Source organism: Bos mutus, chromosome 15 (genome assembly GCF_027580195.1).
Source record: "Bos mutus isolate GX-2022 chromosome 15, NWIPB_WYAK_1.1, whole genome shotgun sequence".
Taxonomy (NCBI): domain Eukaryota; kingdom Metazoa; phylum Chordata; class Mammalia; order Artiodactyla; family Bovidae; genus Bos; species Bos mutus.
In genome coordinates this window covers 31,230,999-31,251,410 of record NC_091631.1, presented here as the reverse complement: position 1 = coordinate 31,251,410, position 20,412 = coordinate 31,230,999, and the positions used below count along the sequence as shown (strand labels likewise).

Sequence of the window (20,412 nt, the reverse complement as noted above, 5' to 3'; positions counted from 1 at the left end):
TTTTAAACAGTTTGCAACCCTGTATGGTTGTGTGATCAATCACATCTACATGCAATGGTAAAAAGATAGAAGCAAAAGTATTTTGGCTATGATTACAAGTTAAGGAGCTTGGATGCTATCCTGGGAGGAGTTAATTATTATGAGTTTTAAAATTGGAGAACATTAGATATCACTCTGCTTACTTAACACCAGACAAAGGTCTTAATATTTTCAAATGTCTGCTTTGGTTCCCCTAAACAGTTTAGTCTTGATGCTGTAATTTTCTTCCCTTTCCTAAAGTTTATACAATATCAGTAAATAACTTACTTACGCGCTTCAAACGCAGTCTTCATAGAATACAATGTGATGAATCAAGGAGGACTCTGAGAGCTGGGCATCAGGGAGCAGAGATTTTTATGCATTTGCCTGAAGACTCCGGGGAAGGCTGTTGCTCCAAGGAACCCAGTTTTAAAGCTGTATTTCTAACAACACCCTTTCCATTGTATCCACATGAGTAAAGGTATTATGGTTCTCTGTATTTGTCAAAACCAACCCCTCCTCCACAACTTTTCATCCTTGAATTGGGTGTGTACATACATTATTTTCAATAAATGAGATATTTATGTCATTATGAAATGGAGCAGGATCATATGGTCCTTGCCCCTCCCCATGTCCTCTGCCTGCCTTTTGCCTGAGGGAAACCTTAATCAAAGAATACATTTAATCAGAGAAATGCTAAAACAAAGGAAAACTGTCTAAGGAGACTAATAATAATGTAGTCATCAAGCATAGTCAAGGACCTTCAGTTCTTTCTCAAGGGCTGTAGATAATCTGAGCCATATCCTGTGAGCTCTCTTAGAGATACTAAAACCCGAGGTGGAGAAATTACCTACATGATGAGCAGACTGTACCTAGGACATGAGCTTCCACAATTCTGAGAATTGACCTCAAACGAATTGAAACTAATGGACCCCAGAACTGAAGATTAACTGTACCTAAAACATTCAAGAAGATGCTGGTCAGACCATTGTGACTATGCTGTTTTTGCATGTAGCGCCACACCCCCACACCCCCATCCCCTGCGCCTGCCTGTCTATGAATTCTCTCACCCCCTGCTTGTCAGTGGGGGGAGCTGGCCTTTGGACAGATATCTGCCACCCCTCTCCCCCAGTTGCAGACATCTGAAATAAAGCAACTTTCCTTTCCATCAACCTGGCCTGTTTACTGGCTTTTGAGCAGCAAGCAGTCAGACCCCACACACCATATACTCCTTTTGGTAACAATTACTTTAACTATTCCTGTTTCTATTTTAATGAGAATTAGTAAATATTAATCCTATCTTAATCAGCACAAAAAGACTATCAAATATTCAGGTTATTTTAAGATCACTTATTCCTAAGAGTTTTTCTTTGTAATTTTGACAAAATTAATATGAAATCTGTACCTTACTTTCATATCATTTTCTATTCTAGAAACTGAAATAATGAATTTTAATTGCTAATGTGAGATAATTTAATGGCCTTATTAAAATTTTCACATCTTTTATGTACTTAAGTGTTAGGCTATAATGAAGAAATAATCTTCACCTTCCTCTTTTTTGGCTGCCTTCAAATCTATAATGAAGACTCAGTTACCACATTTTCCTGTATCTTTTCTTCTGGTAATATATCTCAACCTTCAACATATTCTGTTTTATCTTTATTAAATTATCCCAAGTAAGTAATTATGTTTATATTTGTAAAGAAGAGACTACTGTGTATGTGCATGTATAGGATTATAAATTCATAGATTTCAATTTAACATGGTGGATTGAGCTTATACAAGAAGACTCCACGCCTACTTAACTTACAGAAATATTTGATAAAATATACATATTTTATTAAGTGGTTTTTAGATATTATTAAAACACATAAAAGCTACATTAATTAATTATTTTTGTTGTCAGTTGCTCAATCTTGTGTGATTCTGCGATCCCATGGACTACAGCACGCCAGGCTTTCCTGTCCTTCCCTATCTCCCAGAATTTGCTCAAACTCATGTCCATTGAGTTGATGTGCCATCCAACCATCTTGTCCTCTACTGCCCCCTTCTCCTGCCCTCAATCTTTCCCAGCATCAGGTCTTTTCCAATGTGTTGGATCTTCGCATCAGGTGGCCAAAGTATTGGAGCTTCAGCTTCAGCACCAGGCCTTCCAGTGAATATTCACAGTTGATTTCCTTCAGGATTGACTGCTTTGACCTCCTTGCTGTCCAAGGGACTCTCTAGAGTCTTCTCCAGCACCACAGTTTGAAAGCATCAGTCCTTCAGTGATCAGCCTTATTTATGGTCAAAATTATTAAAACATATAAAAGCTACATTAATAAATTATAAATTCCAGTAAAACTTTCATTTAGATTCAGCCACTATTAGTATTTGGCCACATTTCCCTACCTCCTTGCCTCCTCCCCAAACCCCCGCCCCCTCTGCTCCTGGCCCTGTCTCTCTCTCATTCTTAGTCTGATTTTTTTGTTGTGCCATTTAGCAAAATATGCAGTGTCATGACCCTATATTTAGCTGTAACTTCTTAAGGATAATCTCTTACATATACAGCAGTGCAATGACCAAGTCACAATATTTCACATTGATACAACACTATAATCCAAAATATAGAACATAGTCAAAATTCACCAATTGTCCACAAATTCTTCTTCAGAGTGATGATTATTATTTTTTTATCAGATTTACATATCACATCAAATTGTCACATACTTACTTTCCTTCCCGAAGAAGGAGAGTCCAGTCAAGTGACATCCCAGGGACTGTCAATGTCCAGTCAAGTTTCAGAAACCTCTGCCATGAGTAAGTCTTTGGTGGACATCACACCATCCAAAGGGCTTTGTATGTCACAAATCTCTGGGCTCCACTCCCAGAATTTCTCATTTTGTGGTGTGGAGTCCAAAGTTGCCTTTTTCACATAATCCAGGTTGATGTTAATGCTCTGGGTTTGGGATTCACACTTTGACAAGGCTGAATGTGGTTACTGAGACTGCAGTGTGACAATCACTATGTTGATGGAGACACAGAGATATAAAATCTTTGGCTTTCTAAGTGGATGTTTTTCCTGCACCATTTTGAAGGGATGGGACTGTCCCTCCTTACTGTTTCGTGTTTCATTTATAATTTTAAAGTCTATATTCTGATGCTGGGAGGGATTGGGGGCAGGAGGAGAAGGGGACGACAGAGGATGAGATGGCTGGATGGCATCACTGACTCGATGGACGTGAGTCTCAGTGAACTCCGGGAGTTGGTGATGGACAGGGAGGCCTGGTGTGCTGTGATTCATGGGGTCGCAAAGAGTCAGACACGACTGAGCGACTGATCTGATCTGATCTCTGATTTGATTCTTTGCTAGGTCAATGGTGCAAAGTAACCAAAGAAATGGAACAAAAAATTGCTATATTTCAGTATAGAGTGGTCAGACAGAGCTCTCCCTGAAGACATGGGAAAGCCAGTGGAGGCTATTCCAATTCTTGGAGAATTATCAGGAATTCAAGAAAGGATGTGTAATGTTGTAACTCCTGCACACACTATCAGGAGGGATGTTTTCTAAGAATCACTTTTTACACTGGTGAATCATTTTACTACTTACGGGTAAAACTATCTGTATCCTCTCATGATCAACAGTTACAATTCTAGAGTACCAATTATAGGAAAGAAAGAAAAACAACGCTTGTAGTTTTATGTATAATTAAATTAAGTGTAAGCTTGGACATTTCAATCATGTTTTTCACATGCATGTTCTCAGGTCATTGGAGGGAGCTGGTGACAAGCTTGGGAGTAGTCTAGGTATTCTGCCTAATATCAATAGTAGTCCCACCCACAATTGAACCCAAGGGCTAAGTGGAGATTTCAAAACACACCCATGGGGTAGCCACACTCTTTTGGAAAATTAGATTTTGGGGTGATAATCACCAGATTGTTCTGATGCCTGGATTGAGCCTCTGGTCAGAGCCCACTATTCAAATCCAATTACTCAAGAGTTAACCCAATTATCAATCAAAAGGTCCCCTCCCACCTGGGGTAGGTGACAATCTGTTCTTTGACACTAGATTAGTCTGACCTAGGCTGACTTCTCCCTGGGTTCTGCCCTTAAGAGACTCTAAGCCCACCCATCAGCCTGGAGTTCCAAGTGGCCAACATAATGTCATCCTCCACACTCAGGGTGGCTGTGGTCTGTATGAGCAACATGAACAGGAGCATGGAAGCCCACAGCATCCTCAAGAAGAAAGGATTCAACGTTAGGTCTTTTGGAGTGGGATCCCATGTGACACTGCCAGGACTGGCACCCAACCTCCCTGTGGTATATGATTTCTCCACTACATATGAGCAGATGTGCAAGGACCTTCTCTGCAAAAACAGAATGCACCACAAGAGCAATGGGGTGTTACAGATCTTGGGGAGAAATGAGAGAATCAAATCTGGCCCTGACAGAGATCCCTTCGATGCCATCTTCACCTGTACTGAGAGAGTGTATAAAGTGGTGGTGAAAGATCTGTGTGCTAGAGAACAGAAGACCTGGCAGCCTGTGTATGTGATCAACGTGGAAATAGAGGACACCCTGGAGGCAGCCACACTTGGAGCTCTGATCATCTGTGAGCTCTGCCAGGGTCTCCAGCAGGAGGATGATATGCAAAGCAGTCTGCCTAAGCTGTTCCAGGCAGTGAAGAAGAAAACAGGCAAGAGCTTTCTGCACACTATCTGCTTCTACTGAAGATCTTGGCTGGATTCAGTTCCTTTGTTGGTAAGAACTTGTGCCCGGACTTTTGGGCTAACTGGTATTTTCTATGAGAAGAGTCTTCAAAGCCCTTTTAACTCAAAACCATCTGCATGATTTTTTTCAGGTATACCCCACCCAGGGAAGGAAGTGGAAGAGAACATCATTGCATGGCACAGGAGTTATGGACTACCAGCAGACACCTGAATGCTTTCAATTGGATAGATGATGGTGTGGGTACTTAATCTGGAAGCTCCCATGGCTCTGCAAGGAATTTAACATGAGGACTCCCTTTTCCCGATGGACAAGCCAAGGCTGATCACAGAATGCCAGACAAGTGATGTGTTGGATATTCCAGCAATACAAAACAAACAAGCCTGGTGGGCCGCAGTCCATGGGGTCGCTGAGTCGGACAAGACTCAGTGACTTCACTTTCACTTTTCACTTTCATGCATTGGAGAAGGAAATGGCAACCCACTCCAGTGTTCTTGCCTGGAGAATCCCAGGGACGGGAGAGCCTAGTGGGGTGCCATCTATGGATTCGCACAGAGTCAGACACAACTGAAGCGACTTAGCAGCAGCAGCAGCAGCATGGCTGATTCACAATGTCTTATGGCAGAAACCAACAAAACATTGTAAAGCAATTATCCTCCAATTAAAAATATATTTTTTAAAAAAGGTCTATTTTTCTGTATTTTCTCCTCTTCTCCATTGGATAACTCTGTTGAAAGATCTAGGGTCTATTTTTGCAAGTGGGGGTACCTTGGTCCAGGGGTTAATGCATTTGTAGTTTTGTCTTATGTGGAAAGATTCACTTTGTACAGGCTATACTATTATTCATGACTCCCAGCAATATTTGAGAGTAACTTAGTCCTCACACGATGCCTTCAGACTATATTGTCAAGCTTTCAGACATTTTCAGTCGGATAGTGTTTCCAATAAGGCTGACTATCTGCACAAATGCGTACCAATAATCCTTCCCTACCAACCCCTCCACTGTCCACACAAGCCAATTCCTCCTTCATGAGGTGCAGTCTGTTGCCCACTCCCTTGCACCTGTGATCGCCTCATGACTTTCTTTGGCCAGTGGAATAATGTGGGAGTATTATATCCTCTGCCTTGTGGATTTAGAGTGAAGTGAAGCAGGAACAACAGTCAGAAAGGGGATACAAAATCAAGAAACAACGGGTAGGGGTAGGGATTTGGGAAATGAGGGATTTTAAATAAATTGATTATGAATGAAGCTACTGACACTTATATTGTTAGGCTGTTGGCTCTTGAAATATAAAGTATTTCTGTCATTTGAGGATTTTTTTTAATTGTTATTGTAAATACACACACAAATACATAAAACAAAACAAATGCACAGCCTAACAAATTCTTATAAGGCAAATATCACCCAGATCATGAAATCCAACTTGCTCTGACATACCCACAGCCATGTCCACATGCCCCGTCAGAGTCCCAAAGCTATCACTGGCATACTTAACATATCTAATTACATGTACATTCATGTCTTTCAACAATTTGCATTCAAATGCTGCCATTTCACCTACAACAACTGTATGAATATTTAATTTGCCTATGTGTCTTAACTGGAATTATGTTTGTCTAGTCAAGAAACCACTGTATGTCCAGTAGCACATCTAAGTCTTTATTTTTCCATTCCTCACACTTGGAAACATATTATTGTTAGTTAGCATTAAAAATGACAAATTTCTCCTCCCTTTAGAAAAACCACCAACACCAATGATGTTAATACCACCTGGAAACTACTCTTTCACCGTATTTAACAACAATGGCACCCCACTCCAGTACTCTTGCCTGGAAAATCCCATGGATGGAAGAGCCTAGTGGGCTGCAGTCCATAGGGTCTCGACTGAGCAACTTCACTTTCACTTTTCACTTTCATGCATTGGAGAAGGAAATGGCAACCCACTCCAGTGTTCTTGCCTGGAGAATCCCAGGGATAGAGGAGCCAGGTTGGTTGCCATCTATGGGGTCGCATAGAGTCAGACACGACTGAAGTGACAGCAGCAGCAGTTCTAGTCCCAGCCCCCCAGTTCCAGGTTTTTTCTTTTGTTTTGTTTTGTTTTGTTTTTTTAATGGAGTGCCAGGAGACCTGCAGAGAACTTAGCAGCACTCTGGTCCAATCTGTGGCCGACTTTGGTGCATCTGAAGCTGAAAATACCTTGCCATAGTGAGGAGCATCCTAAGAGGCTGGTAAAAGGACCATCCAATGATGAAGATCAGGACTCAGCATCCTGGAACTGCAATTACCTTGAGGAAGCTTGGAAAATACCTTTGGAATGCTGCCAGCAGTTCATGTGTGCATGCTATGTCACTTCAGTCATGTCTGACTCTGTGCAACGCTATGGACTGTAGCCTGCCAGGCTCCTCTGTCCATGGGATTCTCCAGGCAAGAACAGTGGAGTGGGCTGCTATGCCCTTATCCAACCAGCAGTTCATAGTCCTGGCCAAATTCTGTAGTAACACCCACCACTCCATGTAAATTATCTCTGCATTCTCATCACCCTCTCTAATCTGTTACCAACTCTCCACACAAGGAAGCCCCAGGTGCTGCAGGTTTCAGGAGGAAACATGAGCCCAGGCAGCCTCCCAGAAAACTTTTACTCACTTTCTGTTTTCATTCACAGAAACTCCAGCAACCAAAAGTTCACCCACTCAATGCCCACAATGTTCAGGGTTTTGACAACTTCCTCATCTGCATTTTTCTAACTCTACAAGAGACACCAGCTTCTATAGTTCCACAAGAAATCTACCACTAGATCAAAATGTGAAACACTAAATTCACCAACCTTAAAGTTCTAACTCCCCAAACATTTTTATATTTTTATGACGTTTAAGGCGACTTAGACAAACCACGTTCCACAATCTACTTTATCTCCCATCCCATTTGTTTTAATTTATTCACAGACATATTGGATGTTTTTAAGTAAATTAAAAAATATATATATTGGCCCATAGTTGATTTAGAATGTTATTTTAGTTTCTACTGTACAAGAAAGTGAATCAGTTATACACACTCATATATATCCCCTCTTTTCAACCTTTTTTATCCATATATATCTATATAGGTCACTGCAGAGTGGAGGAGAGTTCCTTGTGCTATAGACAAGGTCCTTGAGCATGTGCATGCCCCATCGCTCAGTCATATCGGACTCTTTGCAACCCCATGGACTGTAGCCCACTAGGCTCCTCTGTCCATGGGATTCTCCAGGCAAGAATACTGGAGTGGGTTGCCATGCCCGCTTCCAGGGACTTTCAGGATCTTTCAGACTGAAAGTCTTCCAGGACTTTCAGACCCAAGGATCAATCCTGAATCTCTTATGTCTCCTGCATTGGCAACTGGGTTCTTAACCACTAGCACCACCTGGGAAGCCCAGAAAAGGTCCTTATTAGTTATCTATTTCATATACACTTTATATTTTGTAATTAATCACTGTTATCTCTCCACTGCAGTACCTGCAGCATTTTACTCCTCTGTCATTTTTGCCATCCCTTGCCCACCGGATAGGAACTCAACTAGCATGAAGAAAGAACTTAGGAAAGAAAACTTTTTCTCCATGGAATTCACATGGATTGAACAATAAGAAATCAGAGGGCTCACTTTGTAAGATCCCTGCACTGCCACAAACGACACTTTTTCTATAATTCAGAGGGTTTTATTTCATTTTACTTAATGTCATGAGCTATTTAATTGAAAAAATCATGATGGGATCTTAGTAAATGCCACACATAATCTATGCTGTTTCTCTTAAGATTGGCATTAGTAAAAGACATACAATTTTTTTTTAGTTTACAATATTGTATTGGGGAAAAAAAGACATACAATCTAAATATAAATATATTTCTAAGTAAAAACAATTCACTAGAATGACATCTAAATAAAAATTTATATATTTATATAAAACTACGAAAGAGCAAAAAGGGTATTGTTTTAAAATGATGAAATAGACAAGTTTCTCTCCTGATTATACTGAACAAGCACGTCCAGCACTCCATTATAAGCCTTCAGTAGTTGATCTGAAAAGCAGAGTCCTTCAGGTTCACTTCCTTGCAGAGCCATGTGAGCACTGAACTGTTCCCTCCAAGTCAAATCCCCACAGCATCATCCCTCACTCTGGAAGGTTTTTGATGGCTCCTGGTGATTCAAGTTCCATTATCCATATAACGCTTTTCTCCTGCATTTCCATGCTTGGGTGGGGTACACCTGAAAAAAACATAAGGATGGCTTTTAGCAAAAAGGGCTATGAGATCCTTGCACAGCAAATACCGCCTAGCCCAATGTCCAAGGCACAGGTTCTTACTGACTAAGAAGCTGAAGCCAGACAAGATTTTCAGTAGAAGCAGATCGTGTGCAGAAAGCTCTTGCCTGTTTTCCACTGGGCTGCCAGGAGCACCTCAACCAGAGGGTCTTCCAGGTGGTCTACCTGCTGGAGGTATTCGCAGAGCTCACAGATGATAAGACCCAAGGGTGGCATCCTGGGGGTCTTCGTCCATATGTCAATGAGAGGATTCCTATTCTCCTGACAATTCTTTATGTGAAGTGACTAGACACAGGTCCCATTCATAGCAAACCCAACCAGCACAAAGATCACTCATTCAATACCAAAGATATTCAGTGTTGTTACATTTGCCCAACTGCTTTTGTCTACAAACTCCCCCAAGACAGCAACTTCCCAAGACCCATCCAGATCTCTGCACTACATCTAAATCTGAAGCAGGACAGGCATCAAATTTCAACTGTCAACCCTCCAATCTTTGTTATTTTTGCAGCTCTAAGGACTCTTAGACAAACCATGTCCCACCATCCATTTCATCCAGTCCCATTCCCTTTAACTTTTCCATGGACACTTTCTATGTTGAGTTTCATCACTGGAGTCACTCCTTCGGAACACCAGCCGCACTTTTACATGCTTTATCATATTTGCCTCCTCCATACCCCTATAGACAGGAAATCAACCAAAAATATTTTCTTAATTCCTTCCAGTGAATGTTCTGACAAAAGTAAGATCTCCTGGACAGATCATTTCTCTCTCTTATAAAGGGTCCCCAACATTCCCTATTTCCATTTTGTGTTCCCATCACTGGAGATGATCATCTCAACACACTATCGGATCCCTTTCCCATTCTTGCCCTACCTGCCTCAACATCAGATGAAAGACTGACCTTGAAGCTCATTGAATCTACCCAGAAAGAAACCCTCACCTCCCTACTGCCAGCACTGCCCCATGTGGATAAGTACACCCTGTCACCAGTGTGGAAAGACAGAAAATTGACATTGCTTCTAAATTCTTCCTTCTCTCTCTCCTCCTCAGCATGTTCCATCCTTCAACTCCACCATCTTCCTATGATCCCACAGCTTGTCCCCCTGTCCAGAGCGTCCACCTTACTGCTCAATCCACACTCCTCCTCGGGAAATCCTCTACTAGCTCATCCCAAGCCTCCAGGTACACCCTTGCTCCATCCTACCTTTGCTCTGTAAATAAAGTCCACATCAATCTTCTGACATAGCAAGATACCTCATTCAACCAGGCCAACTCCCCCTTCCTTTAATTTCTGCTGTAAGTTACACATGCCTAGGTGTCATTGCTGGTCAGACCCAAGATGATTCACTTCCCTACACATAGAATCCACGTTTAGAGGAGTTCAATAATCAATGAAACTTTTATGCATGAAGAAAATCCGCTTGAGGAAAGAGTGCTTTACTCTGTGGAATTCATTCAGCTTGAACAGTAAGAAACCAAGATGTTCCTTTTGCAAGATCCAACCCCTACCAAAAATTAGGAGATCCATTTTCTATGAACTAGAAGCTTTTATTTCATTTCATTAATATTGAATTGAACAGATCGTGCTCATATTTCAGCAATCAATGCCTACTATTATCAAACCTGAGTTTCTATGAAACTTGCATTTACCAAAATATATACAATCTAAAATTAGATTTTTAAAGTTCAAACATTAAATATAATCATCTCACTAAAAAGAAATATTCATTTATACTGATGCACAAGACAAAAATGACAAAAGGAAATTGCATTAAAATGAAGTAAAAACCAGTGATGGAATGGAAATGGTGTGGGGTTTGTTTGTTCTTCCCTGAATGTCCTTCAGCACATCACTTGTCCATTGTAAATCTTGGTCTCTTGATGTCTCTGGGTTACCTTCCTCGAAGACCCCTGTGAGCCCTGAAGTGTTCCTTCCATATCAAGAATCCATACCATCAACCCCCACAGTGGAAGGGTTTGGATGCCTCCAGGGCATTCATGTTACTCTGGCAGAAAAAGATTTCCTTCTCCACTTCCTTCCCAGGTTGAAGTGTACCTGGAAAAAGTCATGTAGATGGCTTTTAGCAGAAAGGCCTTGGAAGCCGCTTCTGACAGAAAATACCACCTAGCCCAATGTCCAGACACAAGTGCTTACCAAGAGGAGCTGCAAGCAGACAAGATCCTCAGTAGAAGCAGACCGTGTGCAGAAAGCTCTTGCCAGTTTTCCGCTCGGCTGCCAGGAGCACCTCGACCACAGAGTCCTCCAGGTTGTCTGCCTGCTGGAGGCGTTCGCAGAGCTCACAGATGATCAAAGACCCAAGCGTGGCGTCCTCCGCGTTGTCGGCCATGTCCACGTTGATCACGTGCACAGGCTGGAAGGTCTCCTGCTCTCGGACCCACAGCTCCTCCACCACCTTGTCGTAGACGCTCTCCTCACAGGTGAAGATGACGTCAAAGCGATCTCGGCACTCTTGAAATCTTTCCGGGCGAGGCTTGATTCTCTCGTTTCTTCCCAAGATGTGTAAGATGCCGTTGCTGTTATAGCGTTGTCGGTCTTTGCGCACAAGGTCCTTGCGCATCTCCTCATAGGTGGTGGAGAAATCGTAAACCACGGGGAGGTTGCGTGCCCTTCCTGGGAGCCTGACTCGAGACCCAGCTCCGAAGGACCTGACTCGGAATCCTTTCCTCCTGAGGATGCGGTGGGCCTCCATGCTCCTGTTCATGTTGCTCATGCAGACCACAGCCACACTGAGCGGATACGAGGGCATGGTGGCGGCCACTTGGGACTCCAGCCAGAGGCCTGGACTGGACTTCAGGGGCTAAGGGAACTCTGAAGGCCAGGGGATGACTGACTGGGTCCAGCTCTTCCAAGGAGTGTTAGACTCAAAGAAGAAAGAAGGCATTTATATGGAGGCACTTGTCCTCAGTGGGAGGAGAAATCCTGATTGATGATTGGCTTAACTCTTGACTGATTGGATTTGAACAGTGGGCTGGGAGCAGAGAACCTAGTGCTGTTTTCAGAATAATCCCAGTGACACAATCACCCAACCTCAATGGGTGCCCACCCAATCCCCCACCCCTTCCTGAGCATTTTTCCATCTCCAGTTAACTCCATCTGTGCCTGTGTTTATGGGGCTAGAATTGGTATCAGGCCAAACAATTAGACTACTCACTGGCTTCTCACCAGCCTTCCAAAGAGCTGAAGACGTGTATGTGGAAAAGGTCTTTGAAATTCCTGAGCCTCCTAATCCAATGATGCAAGAATCACAGTGGTTGTTCCCCAGATTTTCATGTTAGAGTTGATACTCCAGTAGAGCAGTTGTGCTAAATCCTAGGAAGGCATTCATGGTTCTTCCTATCAGTCAAGAAAAGCATGCACCAGTGTCAAAAGCAATCTCTGGAAAATATGACTGGCATTTGATAGGGTTTCACAAGTTGCAAGAACACCGCATTTTCTCCTTTCTCTTTTCTTCAATTCATCAGAATTCTGGAGCAAACCGACCTGATCCTCCTCCCTTGTCTTGTCTCCAAAAGCAGCTCAGTCTGAGCGCTCCATACTCAAAATAGGAGCCTTTTCATTGCTTTTCTCCATTTGCATAGCTGATGAAGCAACTGTACAGATATTAAACTTGGGGTTGGGACATTGACCACTAAGGAGACTTAACGTTGTCACTTCAAAATGGCGAGGGCAAAGATCTCTTCATAGAGCCACAAACTGAATGTTCTGTCCATTGTAGTGATTCTCCGAGTGCAAAGAGTCCTATGTCAGTAAACAGCCCAAGTCTACTCAAAGTGTGACCCCCAGAGCATCAGCATGAACTGAAGAGGAGCTTGTTTAACCTGGGAATTGGACTCCCAGACCACTGAATTGGATTGCAGGGACGTGCACTAAAGATTCGGAGCAAGTTGATTAGTAACAGAGATTTCAGAAACTTGACTGGACCCCTGAAGTCCCTGAGAAGCATTGCCTCTAGTTGGGGGGTTGAATATTCTGAAGAGAAAAGCCAGATTAGAGAAAAGGCCAGGCATACCTGAAAAGGTAGTCATCTCTCAAATATGATGTGAAAATGTTTTTTAATAGTCACTTCCTGAGACCTAACTCATCCTGCCTGGAAAAACAGAGAGAGAGAGAGAGAGAGAGAGAGAAGAAAGATCTCAGAGCCCGAACTACATTCATGATACTACAGGAGGAAGTTATTTCATCATGGTCCTTTCTCTTCATAAGATGTCTCTAGGGTCACACAGTGGCGAAAACCTCTGCTTCTGATCTGCTTCGTGTGCTCCTGAATTTCTCTCTGAGACTCAGGGTGGGGAAGGGGGGTTCTTGTTCAGGATGCCAGCTCTCAGCATGCCAGCTCTTAGTGCTAGAGCAGTGCTCCTGTGTCACTCCATAAGACTTCCTGATGTCTGCAGTGCTGGTAGAGGAGACCTTACAGGGCAGGTTTCCCTTCACTTTCTGCCAGTTCTGAGCACTATTTAATTGGACACTGTCCCTGTTTTTTCACCTTGAGATAACCTTGAATATGTTTTCATTTATATGAAGATTGATTTCCTTTAGAGTCAGTTCTCTTTTGAATGATGTCAACATCTTTTTTATGATTACTACCTCTTTTCTTTCTTTCTTTTTTTTAATCAATCCTGTAGACAAAATTTCTTCTCAAAGTTATCTTCTGTCTTTCTGGACTTACCACTATGAGGAAGCCCATATTCTGTCAATTCTGGCCGTAAGATCAATAAATAACAAACAATAAACAGGACAAATACTTAACAAACCCTACAAGTGTACACATCACACATTCAACACCAACAAAATTTGGTATTGTCACTTCTTCCCCAACTGCCTTTTCTGCACACTCCCCTGTGACAGGAGCTTCCATACATCCACCCAGATCTGTGCCACTACATCAAAATCCAAAGCAGAATATTCACCAACCTTCAACCACCCACCTTCCAATTTTTATTTTTTTCAACTCTAATAGCTCTTAGACAAACTGTGCTTCAGCATCCATTTCATCCAGTTCCATTCCCCTTATTTTTCCATGGATACTTACTATACTATGTTAAGTGGCATTACTATAGTCACTTCTGTGTAACATCTACAGTTTTTGAACCAGTTGCACTGTCTCATATTTGCCTCCTGCATATCCCTACAGACAGGAATTCAACCAACAGCTTTTTCTGCATGTGGATTTTCTGGCAAAATAAGTTCACCTGGAAAAATCATTTCTCTTTCTTTCAAAGGGCTCCTAGATCTCCCTACTTCAATTTTGTGGTCCCATCATTGGAAAAGATCATCTCAGCCGACTCCTACTCCCTCTCCATTCCTGACCGTGACTGTCCCCCATCAGATGAGAGATTGATCTTGAATACCACTGACTCTACCAGGAAAGAAAACGTCACCTCCCTACCACTGCCCCCTTTAGATATAGATGCACCTGCTCACGTGTGGGGAAAGACAGAAATTGAGAGTGCTTCTATATCCATCCTTCTCTCTTCTCTTCATCAAGTCTTGTCTTTTCAACTCCAAAACCTCCCTCTGGTCCCACAGCTTCTCCCCCTATGCAGAGCCACCTTCCTACTCGTCAGTGCACTCCTGTCCTCAGGATGTCCTGTACTCCCTGATCCCTCCAGATCCATGGCACTCCATGCCACCTACACGGATAATAAAGTCCATACTTAATTTCTGATAATGAGTAAACGACTTCATCATCCCAACTACCTCTCCTTTATTTTCTCCTGTGAGTCACACAGGACCCTGTGGCACAGCTGCTCAGAACCAAGAATGTTTCACTGCCGAGCAATGAGGATCCATTTTCAGAGGAGCACAAAACACAAAACAATGAATGTTTGAAGCAAGAAGTAAATTCTCAAGAGAAAAGAATGCTTTTCTACATGGGATTTATAGGCTTTGAAAAAAGGAAATCAAGACACCCAGTTGGTAAGATCTATCCACTACCACAAATGAGAAGACACCTTTTCTTTTTCTTTTTTTTTCTTTTTATAAAAATTTATTTATTTTAATTGCAGGTTAATTACTTTACAATTTTGTATTGGTTTTGCCATACATCAACATGAATCTGCCACAGATATATACATGTTCCCCATCCTGAACCCCCCTCCCACCTCCCTCCCCATACCATCCCTCTGGGTCGTCCCAGTGCACCAGCCCCAAGCATCCAGTATCATGCATCGAACCTGGACTGGTGATTCATTTCATATGATATTATACGTGTTTCAATGCCATTTTCCCAAATCATCCCACCCTCTCCCTCTCTCACAGAGTCCAAAAGACTGTTCTATACGTCTGTGTCTCTTTTGCTATCTTTCATACAGGGTTATCATTACCATCTTTCTAAATTCCATATATATGCATTAGTATACTGTATTGATGTTTTCCTTTCTGGCTTACTTCACTCTGTATAATAGGCTCCAGTTTCATCCACCTCATTAGAACTGATTCAAATGTATTCTTTTTAATGGCTGAGTAATACTCCATTGTGTACATGTACCACTGCTTTCTTATCCATTCATCTGCTGATGGACATCTAGGTTGCTTCCATAACCTGGCTATTATAAACAGTGTTGGGATGAACATTGGGGTACACATGCCTCTTTCAATTTTGGTTTCCTCAGTGTGTATGCCCAGCAGTGGGATTGCTGGGCCATAAGGCAGTTCTATTTCCAGTTTTTTTAAGGAATCTCCACACTGTGCTCCATAGTGGCTGGACTAGTTTGCATTCCCACCAATGGTGTAAGAGGGTTCCCTTTTCTCCACACCCTCTCCAGCATTTATTGCTTGTAGACTTTTGGATCGCAGCCATTCTGACTGGCGTGAAATGGTACCTCATTGTGGTTTTGATTTGCATTTCTCTGATAAGGAGTGATGTTGAGCATCTTTTCATGTGTTTGTTAGCCATCTGTATGTCTTCTTTGGAGAAACGTCTATTTAGTTCCTTGGCCCATTTTTTGATTGGGTCATTGATTTTTCTGGAATTGAGCTGCAGGAGTTGCTTGTATATTTTTGAGATTAGTTGTTTGTCAGTTGCTTTATTTGCTATTATTTTCTCCCATTCTGAAGTCTGTCTTTGCACCTTGCTTAGAGTTTCCTTTGTTGTGCAGAAGCTTTTAAGTTTAATTATGTCCCATTTGTTGATTTTTGCTTTTATTTCCAATATTCTGGGAAAAGGGTCATAGAGGATACATTTTATTAAATTAAAGAGTATTATTTTGATTTATTTCATTTTGTTTTATTTAAATAAGCTACATAGTTCAACAGATAGGGCTTGGATTTTAGTAATATGTGTGACCACAGACTACACCGATTTATAATCTTATTTCATAAATGTGTGATTTGATTAAACAAATCATGCTTGGATTTTCCCCAAAAAAGCTACATATGATCTACCCTGAGTTTCTAATAAAGCAGTCATTCATCAAAGACATACAATCTAAAAGCAAAAATATTTCCAATTCAATATAATTTCCACTCAGTGTATTCCCATCCCACTTAAGAAAAAACAACCCGTCGTATCAACACACCATGCCGAAAGAACAAAAGGAAATTAGTATCCATATAGATCAATAAAATAGACACTGTTCCTTTTTCTCAGAATATCCTTCACTTCATTGCTTGTCCCAGGCTCTGTGATCAGACTTGATAGTCCATCCAGTAAAGAGAGTCCTCGAGATTAACCTCCTTGCAGAACCCTGTGAGCACTGAGTTCTTCCTTCCAGGTCCAGTTCCACACTGTTGTTCCCCACATTGGAAGGGTTCGCATGTCTACCGGTGTTCCATGTTCCCCGTGCCATGTGATGCTCTCCTCCTCCACCTCTTTCACTGGGTGGGGTGTACCTGACAACAGATCATACATAGATGGCCTTTAGCAGAAATGGCTTTGAAGAAGCCTCTCCCAGAAAATACCCAGCAGCTCAAGAGTCCAGGCACAGGTTCTTACCGACAAAGGAGCTGAAACCAGCCAAGATGCTTCCTCAGTAGAAGCAGACCGTGTGCAGAAAGCTCCTTCCTGTTTTCTCCTTCGCTGCCTGGAGCAGCTCGGCCAGATGACTTTGCGTGTCATCTGCCTGCTGGAGACCCTGGCAGAGCTCACAGATGATCGAGGCTCCAAGGCTGGCTGCCTCCAGGGTGTCGTCTATGTCCACGTTGACGACTGGCACAGGCTGCCAGGTCTCCTGATCCCTGGCACACAGGTCGGCTACCACCCGGTTATAGGCCCTCTGCCCACAGGTGAAGATGACGTCAAAGGGATCTGGGCACTCTTGAAACCTTTCTGGGCCAGGCTTGATTCTCTCATTTCTTTTCAGGATGTGTAAGACTCCATTCCTTTTGTAGCGCTTTTGGTCTTTAGAGGAGAGGTCGCTGTGCATCTTCTTGTAGGACGTGGAGAAGTCGTAGAGCACACGTGGCCTGTGTGCCCCTCCTGGGAGCCTCACGTGGGATCCGGCTCCAAAAGACCTGACATGGAACCCATTCTTGCTGAGGACGCGGTGGGCTTCCATGCTCCTGTTGACATTGCTCATGCACACCACGGCCACCCTAAGTGGGGAGGAGGGCATGGCTGCAGCCTCTTGGGACTCTAGCTGGACAGAAGGACTTCAGGGTCTGAGGGGGACTCTGAAGGCCAGAGAGATGACCAGCTGGGTCCAGTTTTGAAATGAGCATTTGAATCAGAGAAGAGAGAAGGCCTTTATATGGAGGCATGGGCCCAAGGTGGGTGGAGACCTCTTGATTTGGTGATTGGCTTAACTCTTGAGTGATTGGATTTAGACAGTGGACCCAATGGGGTGACCAGGACAACCCAGTGATCCAATCACCCAATTCAACTGCCAGTAGGTGTCCATCCTGCTCCCTTGCCACCCTGGAGGCCTTTGCCAGGTACAGTTAACCCTGTATGTGCCTGTGTGTATGAGGCTGAGATTGGCAATTCAATCACCTGAATATCTGCTCTCCACCCTGGCCTCCTCCCATGTGGGAGTGTTTTATAGTCTCCGCTTTGTCCTCTGGGTCACATTTGCAAGAGGCTACTAAGCATATTAGACTTATCCAGACTACTTTCAAGTTTGTCATCCATCTCTCTAGTGACCTGAGAACATGCATGTGGAAAGTATGTTTGAAGTTTTCAAACTTACAGTTAATTCATTATACATAGAATTGCAATAGTTTTTCACATTTATTTCCCTCAGTTGATAATCTAGAATTGTAATTTTGTTAAATTACAGCAAAAACACATAATTTTGGCCACAAATAACAAGATTCACCAGTGTACAAAGCAACTGTTTGGAAAACATCCCTCCTGTTAGTGTGGCAGGAGTTTCAAGAACACACACATCCTGCATTTGATTTTCTTCAATTCATGATGCTTCTCCAGGGACTCAAGCCACCTCCATGGCTTTCCCATGTTTTCAAGTACTGCTGCTGCTGCTGCTGCTAAGTCGCTTCAGTCATGTCCGACTCTGTGCGACCCCATGGACGGCAGCCCACCAGGCTCCCCCATCCCTGGGATTCTCCAGGCAAGAACACTGGAGTGGGTTGCCATTTCATTCTCCAATGCATGAAAGTGAAAAGTGAAAGGGAAGTCGCTCAATCGTGTCCGACTCTAGTGACCCCATGGACTGCAGCCAACCAGGCTCCTCCGTCCATGGGATTTTCCAGGCAAAAGTACTGGAGTGGGGTGCCATTGCCTTCTCCAGTTTTCAAGTACAGCTCTGTCCAAACACTCTATAATGAAATATAGTAATTTTCATTTCCATTTCTTTTGTCAATTTACAGAGTTTACCTAGCAAGGATATAGACTTAAAAATTATGAACCATACACCAAACAATAAGGAGAGACAGTCTTATTCCTTCAAAATGGTTCAGGAGTAACACCCATTTAGAAACTCACAGATTTTTGTCTCTGTGCCTCTGTCAATTGTAGTGATTGTCACATTGAAGGAGTCCTACCTCAGTGAACACACTTGATCTTCTCCAAGTATGAATCCCAAAGCCAGGACATTAACATTGACCCAGAATGATGGGTAAGGTAACTTTGGACCCCAGGCCACCAAATCGGAAAATCTGGGAGTGAAGCCCAGAGATCTGGGATGTACAAAGCCCGTCAGATGATCACAATGTACACCAAGGTGTGAGAACAACTGACCCAAAGCAGGGGTTTCTGAGCCTCGATTGGAACTTGGAAGCTGTGAGAATTTGTTCAAAACAGGGCATCAAGAATACAAGGGAAGCAGGACATTCAAAAGAGAAAAATCTTGTCAAAGAAACACCAGGCATAAATGAAAAGGTAGTCAGAAGCTACATACAGCATGAAATTGTATTGGAGTAGTGACACAAACCTGAAGGCGTCTAACAAACCTTGTAGAGCAAGATCTTGGGCTCAAAGTGAAACAGAACAGGACCCTATGGTCTTTCCCCACTATGTCCTCTGCCTGCCTTTGTCTGTGAAAGAAAAAATTAGCTAAAAGATAAGCTTAATCAATGAAGCAAGAGAATGCAGAAATAAAGGAGAACAAACCATCTAACAAAACTAAATAATAATAGTTGAATCATTAAGTATTAAAACATCTACTTCTGCTTCATTAACTACAAATAAAGCCTTTGACTGTGTGGATCACAACAAACTGTGGAAAATTCCTAAAGAGATGGGAATACCAGACACTGTTACTGCCTCCTGAGAAACCTCTATGCAGGTCAAGAAGCAACAGTTAGAGCCAGACATGGAACAACAGACTGGTTCCAATTTGGGAAAGGAGTATGTCAAGCCTGTATAGTGTCACCCTGCTTATTTAGCTTCTGTGAAAAGTACATCATGTGAAATGCCAAACTGGATGAAACACAAGATGGAATCAAGGTTGCCTGGAGAAATATCAATACCCTCAGATATGCTGATGACACCACCCTTATGGCAGAAAGCAAAGAGGAATTAAAGAGCCTCTTGAGGAAGGTGAAAGAGGAGAGGGAAAAAGCTGGCTTAAAAACTCAGTATTCAGAAAACTATGATCATGGCATCCAGTTCCATCACTCCATGGCAAATAGATGGGGAAACAATGGAAACAGTGAGAGCCTTTATTTCCTTGGGCTCCAAAATCACTGCAGATGGTGACTGCAGCCATGAAATTAAAAGACACCTACTCCTTGGAAGAAAAGCTATGACCAACCTAGACAGCATATCAAAAAGCAGAGACATTACTTTGCCAACAAAGGTCCATCTACTCAAAGCTATGGTTTTTTCAATAGTCATGTATGGATGTGAGAGTTGAACTATAAAGAAAGCTGAATGCTGAAGAATTGATGCTTTTGAACTGTGGTGTTGGAGAAAACTCTTGAGAATCCCTTGGACTGCAAGGAGATCCAACCAGTCCATCCTAAAGGAA

General features: G+C 42.6%; 1 protein-coding gene and 2 non-coding genes across 3 annotated transcripts; 1 reads left to right on the top strand and 2 right to left on the bottom strand.

Moving 5' to 3' along the window:
• Positions 1 to 4,159: 4,159 nt before the first annotated feature.
• LOC102281325 (RNA polymerase II subunit A C-terminal domain phosphatase SSU72 like protein 5) lies at positions 4,160 to 4,729 on the top strand. Its single transcript, XR_001352007.1, has one exon. It is a non-coding gene; the product is annotated as an RNA polymerase II subunit A C-terminal domain phosphatase SSU72 like protein 5 (transcript).
• A 6,478-nt stretch (positions 4,730 to 11,207) lies between these two features.
• LOC102273178 (RNA polymerase II subunit A C-terminal domain phosphatase SSU72 like protein 3) lies at positions 11,208 to 11,792 on the bottom strand. Its single transcript, XR_001351272.2, has one exon. It is a non-coding gene; the product is annotated as an RNA polymerase II subunit A C-terminal domain phosphatase SSU72 like protein 3 (transcript).
• Positions 11,793 to 17,013: 5,221 nt separating this feature from the next.
• Positions 17,014 to 17,598, bottom strand: LOC102272895 (RNA polymerase II subunit A C-terminal domain phosphatase SSU72 like protein 3-like). The gene has a single exon (XM_070383168.1). The coding sequence runs from the start codon at positions 17,596 to 17,598 to the stop codon at positions 17,014 to 17,016; it is 585 nt and encodes a 194-aa protein (XP_070239269.1).
• Positions 17,599 to 20,412: the final 2,814 nt, after the last annotated feature.

What these genes read in the sequence shown, in the direction of transcription:
- LOC102272895 (XM_070383168.1), bottom strand. Translation starts at nt 17,598, where the DNA reads ATGCCCTCCTCCCCACTTAGGGTGGCCGTGGTGTGCATGAGCAATGTC.